This window comes from Zingiber officinale, chromosome 4A (assembly GCF_018446385.1).
Source record: "Zingiber officinale cultivar Zhangliang chromosome 4A, Zo_v1.1, whole genome shotgun sequence".
In the NCBI taxonomy this organism is placed as follows: Eukaryota; Viridiplantae; Streptophyta; class Magnoliopsida; order Zingiberales; family Zingiberaceae; genus Zingiber; species Zingiber officinale.
In genome coordinates this window covers 157829443-157838379 of record NC_055992.1, presented here as the reverse complement: position 1 = coordinate 157838379, position 8937 = coordinate 157829443, and the positions used below count along the sequence as shown (strand labels likewise).

The 8937-nt window shown below is 34.4% G+C and overlaps 1 protein-coding gene across 1 annotated transcript; it reads right to left on the bottom strand.

Annotated features, from left to right (window-relative positions):
* Positions 1-1904: 1904 nt before the first annotated feature.
* LOC121971871 lies at positions 1905-6433 on the bottom strand. Its single transcript, XM_042523357.1, has 5 exons — positions 5766-6433; positions 5417-5635; positions 2767-2862; positions 2419-2529; positions 1905-2311 (listed from the first exon to the last, which is right to left on the bottom strand). Exons 1-5 carry the CDS (start codon positions 6330-6332, stop codon positions 2087-2089), a joined length of 1218 nt encoding a protein of 405 aa, XP_042379291.1. The 5' UTR covers positions 6333-6433; the 3' UTR covers positions 1905-2086.
* Between the last annotated feature and the right edge of the window lie 2504 nt (positions 6434-8937).

The window sequence follows — 8937 nt, the reverse complement described above, 5'->3', positions numbered from 1 at the left end:
CAAAAGCGCTAACATATATGATATTAGTTAACCTCCAATGCTCAGCCGTATGCCAATCTTGCTTATGAACGATTCATAATTCCAAACTTATGTCTAAAATTACAGTAAGTTAATTTATGGAGCTATAAGCGCTAACATATATGATATTAGTTAACCTCCAATGCTCAGCCGTATTCCAATCTTGCTTATGAACGATTCATAATTCCAAACTTGTGTCTAAAATTACAGTAAGTTAATTTATGGAGCCATATCAAGGAACAGTCATTTCACATATGGAGATGTACATTTAAATCTACTAAACTAAATACAACTAGGTATGACATACAACACATACGCTCAGAAAATCAATGACAACATAGAGGATACTAGCTGATCAATACAATGTCACAATTCCAAACACATGAGCCTGAAAACGTTACACCTGAAAATTACAGAACAATTGGTACGAACTAATCATTCTTGGGTTAAAATAGCATATCATTACCCTACCAACAGACATTCCTACAATTTTATGATGTGGTTAACAAAGACTAGGGTGAATGCAGCATTTAGCTGATGATCATGAAGCAGTTTCAACATCTACGATCACCTATGCAATTACTTTTAACAAAGCACTACTCCATTCTACTGCGATAAACACAGGTAATTGTAGATAATTTCTGGAAAATTACGCTCTAAAGCGGATAATCCAGGTACACAAACATATTAACTTGACTTGTGAAGAATCTAAAGAATATTAAACAATCACTTCTTCTTAGTGACGTTATCTCAAACCATATAAATTTCCTTCCTTACAGCAACGGAGAAAGAAAATGAAACATAACGATCTAAAACAACATCAAGCACGCAGGCAACGACCGTATGGATATGAGATTACCATGTTGAAGGCCCAATTGGCCTCGTCATTGATTTGAGAGTTCCAGAAATCCTTAATCTTCTCCAAGGAGGCAGTAGGCTTCGCCATCGCGATTTGGTAACAGTTTTAGGGTTTCAGTAACACCGGGTCACTTTTCGCCGGAGGCGTAGCTTTATAGCCGGCCTCGTGGGCGAAATTACGAATCCGCCACCGTCTGAAACTGGACGAATGCGGTGGGCTTTGGGCCCATGTAATGGGACTACGCGTTGAAATATTTGAAAATAAATAATATTATGATATTAAAAATATTATAATAATTAATGGTTTACCTCAACTTTACCTAATAAAATTAGGTAATTTTACTTTTTCTCTTCTTATATTTTTCTACTTTATACACTTATACATTATTTTTCTTTACTTAATTTAGAAATCAATATGTAATATTTATTAAGTAATGATGATAAAAAAAAAGACGAATACGTTTGTCCCAGCGCCCTCGTCAATCCGTCTCAGGATCAATACAAAGGAGATAAATCACAGACGACTACTAACCTTTGGAGTAATGATTAACACATAAGGGAAACATTACAATTAGGATATCAATTAAGGACAGGAATCCTGGACCATCCCTAGTCCCCTGTTCATTCATTGGTTGGATGAACTGGACCCCACCTATTTAACAGGTGGGATCTAATTAATCCAACCAATGAATGGACAGGACCTCCTTTGGTCCAGAAAATTTTGAAACAGAGGATCTAGCCTCGTCAATTTGGATGAATAAATAAGTTCAAATTGGATCCAAATAATGATATTACAAAAAAATTCAACATAATTCAAAATTGAACCCTAACTACAGTATATTTATAAGAATTTTTTCTCGAACGAAGAATGTAACCAAAAGATGCTAATTTCTAGATTAGTCGCTACATACATTTCTTAATTTATCCTGATGACTGATAAAAAATTTCTGTAAAATTAAATCAATCATTCTAAAGATAATCAAGTTAACTGAAATTATAGTATTTTTTTTATATCGATTCAAGTCAAGTTGGCAAATCAAATTCATTTTTGACACGCTAATTGCAATCCACGTAAACAAATTCCTTATATGTCAATCGATACAAGATCTGCAAGGGCACACAGCTGATACAGTGACAATACAAGGAACTTGTAAATACTTCGAAAACAAGAAGAGACGATGACAAACAACAAAAGAGAAAACCATCGAGTTTAGGAAAGATCTGGGCGGCGTGGTTTTGCAATCAAATTTTTGTTTTCATCTGATTTGTAAACCTTCTTTAAGCTGTTGCTAACCAAGCTAGGCCTCAGGCAATGTTCTGAACTCTTTGACAGTGTTCCTCCACGGGAAGCACAAGGCATGTTGGGGCTCAATTGTGTGTTATACTTGAACGATCTATTGTTTTCCGGAGCGTCGTGAATCAATTCATCTTTTTCCTAGAAATTGTGCAACCACAAGTCAGAAACCAATCCAGATTTCTTTGGCACAAATAAACTTGAATAGAGAATATAAGATGACTTCAATTTCTAGACATGGTTATTACCTGAGACTTTGTTTTCGAAAAGCATGGAGTTAAACATGGGTTTAAATCCTTGAGGAACATCTCATCTGGGCTTCCATGTTCGGAACCAATATGATCTTCAGAGCTATATTCCTGTGGAACCGTGTGAGAATCAAATTTACCTTCACAAAAGTTATTTTAATAGAAAGGAACTCAATGTTTAAGAACAGAATTTTAAAAAAAAAAGGTATTCTCAATGTTTACTATAATGATGTGCATCGACTAAAGCGAGGAAATAAAAATTTTCTACTATTTCCCTTTTTGTTTGCTAATTTCTTTGTAGTTTGATTTTTGAACTATTTTGAGGCGTGTAAAAGGATCAAAGAGTACCAATCGGTTAGCAGCCTCCTGATAGAACTTTGGGGTTCTTGGAGAGTTTAGTTGTCCGACTGAGAACGTTTTAACACCATATTTGTTAGACTTCACCTGTTATCACAAAGTAAATTTCATCATCACAAAGTCAAACACCTAAAAGATGTCTGTATGATCTTCATACATGATTAATCTAATCATAATTCATTATATAACTCGTCAGAATTTTTATACAGTCTCCCAATCGATGATTCAATTGTACATTATGAGACATCTCAGAATCCTTGACACCATAATTGAGCATTGCTTATTTCTTCTTTCCACTATTTTTTTGTTCATTTAGATCATGTTGGATGAACATTTATGCTTAAGAAGATTATCTACTAAATTCACATAAGAACATCGGAAAGAAGGAAAAAAAATGAAGTGCTAAGATATCACATAAAAGTTCACAACAAAAGAATATATGATGTTATTTCTTTCTACTCCATAATCAAACTATAATCTACTGGTACATGAACAGAGCTTGATGACTCCAATCAATGAATTATATCTCTTTTGGTGCAATTGCATTCTTAGTTGTCTGCAGATGGCAAAATCAAATATTTGTTCTTTCATCTAAACCCACCCAAATATGATATATAAGAACCAAAACTATAGTATTGACTTAAGCATCTACAATATGTAGGTCCTTGCAATTTAAAGCAAATTTTAATTCAGGCCAAACCTAATTACAAGGGTACCCAGACCTAATTTAAATGAATTGGGTACTGCAACAATGAATTTATTAGGTACCCATTTCCATCCCTACTTTCAACACATTATTAGAGTCAGGTGCAAATTAATCCATAACCAAATTTTAGATGATTCAATCTTTCAAACAGTGAAATTGATCACGTTCTTAATTATGAGAGACAATACTGTATGGTATGAGATGCATTATGCATGTATCTGCTAAACTCTGTAGTAAGGAGTTAATCATCTCATATACGCTGATAATTGTGTTGTGTATTCGATGGAAGAATAATTAAAATCCTTTCTATGTTATCAAGGATATTGTAAAGAAAGAAGGAAGTGAGAAGGCAAAGATACTTAATCTCTAAGTTCAACATTTCCAAATGGGATTCTTAAAATGTGTTTAAATACCAAGAGTCTACACATTTAACGTGGTATGAAAGACAATCTTTCACCTTTAACACTATTGGACCTGAGGAGGCATGTTAAAAAGAAGGAAATGAAAATGAGGATAAAACTCAAAAAGACAATTAATACATCACCTCTAGAAGTATTGTCCTTGAGAGCTAGGATAAAGAGTAGGGAGTGAATAGGAGGATTAAACTCCATCTCTTAGGGTCCATTTAACCTCAATGAGAGGAAATACTTTAGGAGACTGACATGGAAGTTGAGATGTCTTCCTTTATTTATGCTGACGAGAGCATAGGCAGAAGGATCTCAAATCCACTTTCATGGATAATAATTTGACACAGATTGCTTCTAGCAGAAATTGAGTTGAAGCAGTGAAATCTTCAAAGTGACACCAAATTCCTACATTAACTTCCCCTTCCTACATCTATGATGCACTTGCACCCAAAGGGAACTACTATTGCAGCTCATGGATTGGCCCAAGTCGACAATCTCTTGAAGGTCATCGCTGACAATGAACCTTCATGTAGGTCATCGGGACCTTCATCAAACACCAAAGTATTACCACTCCAGCAACCTTGCCGACCAACAAGCATTGCCACCACCCCTCATCCACTTGCATGGGAAAGCCTTAAAGGAGCAGTAAGTTCAGTTTGACACTGCTCTAAATCAGCAAACCTTCAATATGACTACATGACCATATGAGGTTGTGAAGTCAGCACTGTAGTCAAGTGATCGACGATGGATCAGACGACATCTAGCGATGAAGAATAGTGAACTCGAGTGGAGGAAAAGATAAAGAGCTACAAAGTAATTTTCTTTTTCCTCCTTTATCTTCTTTCGCTACTTTTCATTTGGTAAACAAACAACAAGGATCAATAATTCCTATACAATTCTGTCCCATGTGGAATCATAGCCATCCATGAGAGTAACCATACCCTTAGCTCCACCTCCAAACGAGAATTTTTAAAAATATACTTAAATACAATGATATCTCCCTCCATGGCACCACCTAAATGCTCTCGCATTTGCGTTTGGATTAAGCTCCCTCTTAGGTTTTTGTATAAGCAAGTCTGCCACAAAGTTAAATCTACAACTCATGCCAAATATTGAACTCTTTTTGTTTTGTAAATTTTTATATCTTTCGTTCATTTTCACAGTATAAATTTAGAATTGGAGTAAAGTTGATTCCATCCCAAAATGAGTAGTCATTTAGAAATTAAATATCATTTTAATGTATAAAGATAATGAACTGACATACTTGTCCATGTGAGATTAATGACCATAGAACTTTGATGAACAGTTTCACAACCTTCAACCTTGAGTAGTTATATGCCGAACTTTGATGAACACTTTCACAACCTTCACAGTTAATCTCTGAACTTGTCAAACATTTTGCTCAAAAAAATGAGAGATTGGTTTTTAAGTAGCAATTATATAATGGTTATTCCCTCCATCTATCAGAATCGTCAATGCACTTGTAGAAAAGTTAATCTATAAGATCACTTAGGAGGTGGAAATTTACCTCGGCAAGATCCTCAGCGAGGCACTGGAGCTGCCCAGTAAGAGAGATGACTTGGTTTTGAAGGTTTGGGATGACGTGCTTTGCCTGTTTCAGTTCAAAGTCTTGCTCTTCCAGCAGGTCCTGCAGTTGCGAATTTATAACGTCCGGAAAGAGTATAGCATCCTTCAATGCCTTTATCTCTTCTCTCTGTTTCAGGCACATGTCTTTCAGTTTCTCAATCTGCACATAGAAAAATAATGAAAATTCTTGGAGCAAATCGATACAGCCACATCATACAATGACACTATGATGCCAAAAAAGATCCTAACTTTAGTATGATCAAGGTGAAGTTTGAAGTAGATGTGCTTACTTCTCTGTTCTTCTCCTCCATAAGCAACTGAAGCTCCGAGACCTCTGCCTCGTACTCCTTGTTTTGTGCGAGAAGCTCCCTCTCACTGCGCAGCACCATGGCCAACGTCCGCGTGTTCGACTTGACCTCGGTAAGCACCTTCTTCTCCGCCGCTCCACCCTTCTGGTAAAGTTTCTTCGATAACCCCAAGAAATGCGTGGACTTGGCGCCCTTCTTGAGCTCCTCCACTATCCTATCATCCGGAACAACCAGATCCAAGCGATCCCTCGATCCCAGCTTTGGGTTAGTTCGCTTCTCCATGAGCTTCTTCACCAAGCTCCCAAAGTTATTATGCCCGTTCCTGGCATCCCGCGCCCTGACGAGGGATCTAGAGTAGTTCTCTGTCACGGGCGCGGCTGCAGATACAGGATCTGAGTTTCCTTGGCGTCCTCCATTTCCGATGAGACGGCGCAAGTAGGATAGGTTCTTGCCGGACTTCTTGCGATCGGAGGAGGGAGGGGAGGGGCCTGAGGAGGAACGCGAATCGACGGCATCGTACCGGAGGGAGGAAGTTCTGGTCGATGCCATGCCGAGAAGAACTGACGATGGAGAGGATTCTGGGACGATCCGGCGTTCGCCCGATGGAGACAGAGGTAGAAGAAGAGATAGGAACGAAATTACCTTTTCTTTTCGTCAACATATTCGATACTCCAATCTTTGCCATCCATCTGACTGGTTAGAATCTTACTCGACAAGTACGTGGCGCAAACGACGTGCGGGTGAACGGACCATGGAGGATCGATAGGTTCAAGATTACAATACCAGAGCGGTAAACATGATTCAAAATTTGAAAAAAAAAAATGGAGGGATATCGATTTGTCAATTCAAATAAACAAAATATTTATATTTAAAAAGCAATCGACTATATTTACTTTCAACTGATTAAAAATTTAACAATCAATTAGATAGGAATTCATTACTGATATACGATAATATTTATTCAATCACTCGATTAGACGCAAACAAAATATATTTTTTGGCTTTAGAAGTCTTGGGTCAAAAATTTTATCTGAAAATACCATTATTCATTTAATGTACTAACCCTCCAAGAATTTATTGGATATCTGAATTTAAAAAAAAACATGAAGTTTCAATACCCCAATTTCGTAGGCAAATGAAAGACAGGGTGCATTAATTCCTCAAGTTGCTCATAAATTATTTGATTAAAAAAATCATTTAAATTCAAGTTGCACTTGAGTTTGATATTGAACTCAAAATTATTATCAAGTCAATGAGCTCGTTAATATGTTCATTTAATACTTAATATAATCAACCAAACACATACAAACACTCTGGAGCATATGACATTAAATTACTTATGCGTTTATAAAATATTTAATTTTAGAGTTCTATCTATTTACCCTCCAAAAATGTGAGGACTTACTCACCGTCGACAAATTTTGATGTAAGTGTGTAACTTATAAATTTAGAATTATATATAGACTTTGCTAGTGCAAGTTAGATTCATGTCCTGACGAAATTGCTATAAGGTGGGCGATGTAATCCTCCCTCATTTTCTTTGGGGTTTATATATAAAAGTGTTTTATTTATAGGATTTTTCATTAATTCATTTTAATAAATCATAGTAGTTATTTTGAAATTGCTATAAGGTTCAAAATCACACTGTTTTTTTTTGTTGGGTTTTTTTTAATTAAAATAACATCTCATCCCACTTGTTTTCTTGTAAAATGATACAATTATCCTTAAATATAATGATCAATATTGTTATTTCTTACCACATGTATTAAATCCTGAACCAATTTTATAACATTTAGAATGCATACTTGTTCAACAGCATTTAAGTTGTAGCAATTACAATTTTTGTAATTGTTAAAATATAAACTTCTCTTGTTCGACGATATTCATATTAAAAAAATATAGATCCGCTATATTAATGACCCATTAGTATCGACCTCACGGATATGAAGGGAGAAAAATATAGGTACACAGACATCGGGTATATGGTGGGGTAAACCACAGATCGTCAGTTTCTGAAAATCGACCCCTGGCCATTACGCCAGAGATATCATACGTCCACCGTCTGTGCTACGCCCTAGAGCGACGACATTCATATTAAAGCAACTACGAACCATAGTTGTTATGACTACGACAACAATTATAAAATCGTTACTACAACATTATAATAACTATAATTTTGCAGCAAGTATGAAATGAACTTGTACTATTCTTTTTTTAATTAACATCTAAGTATTCAATTTACGTTAACTAATCCTTAGGGTGACTAGTCCGACCCCAAGAAAATTTTTCATTGACCATTAGGATAAATCAGAAAGTACTCACAATGGACAACCTATGGTACGTATATCACACTACTAGAAAACTAGGCTTTTGAGACAAAAAGTTTAAGACAGTGACAAAATTTGTCTCAAATACTAAGTAATTAAGACAGTAATAATAGATGTCTCAAAATTTTATATTGAGACATTAAATTTAAGACAGTATTTAAGATTTGTCTCAAATTCAATTAATAAGACACCTAATAAAGACGGTTAAAAATATAATTATATAAGACATTCAAATAAGACGGTAAAAAATATTTGTCTCAATTTATCTTGAATATGATTCATTGGAACGGTTGCGATAACCGTCACAGACTCTACTATTCTAATTTCATATCATTTCATAGAACGATCGCGATGTGGATGTACACACACAATAATAACATTAGAAAAAAAACATTTACAAATTTAACTTAATTAAAATTTTTAATTATAATTTGTGATTAAACATGTATAATTTAAGAATTATGAAAATAAATTATATTAAATATTTAATGACATACTAACCTTTTATGGATATGTCTAAAATACTACCATAATAATAAGAATAAATAATAAATTTATTATATATAGAGAGAGAGGATGATGATATTAATTAAAACTTAATCTAATTTTATTTAAGAAAATAATAATAATATAATTAATAGTTAATATGAAAATAATTTATATGATTATATAAATTTTTTTTAGATTTTTTTAAAATTTAAAATGAATTTTTATTATATTATATTATATTTTTTAATAATTATATTTTAGAAAATAAATTATTTTATCAAAACTAAAACTAAGTCCTAAATTTCTATTCTCACGCGTCGAAACCTAAATGCCATCGT

Bases quoted from the DNA above. Each gene is read 5' to 3' on its own strand.
- LOC121971871 (XM_042523357.1), bottom strand. From the start codon at position 6,332: ATGGCATCGACCAGAACTTCCTCCCTCCGGTACGATGCCGTCGATTCG. The intron at 5,636-5,765 runs GTAAGCACATCT...TTCTATGTGCAG, and splicing joins TGGAGGAGAAGAACAGAGAA to ATTGAGAAACTGAAAGACAT. The intron at 2,530-2,766 runs GTACTCTTTGAT...ACGGTTCCACAG, and splicing joins AGGAGGCTGCTAACCGATTG to GAATATAGCTCTGAAGATCA.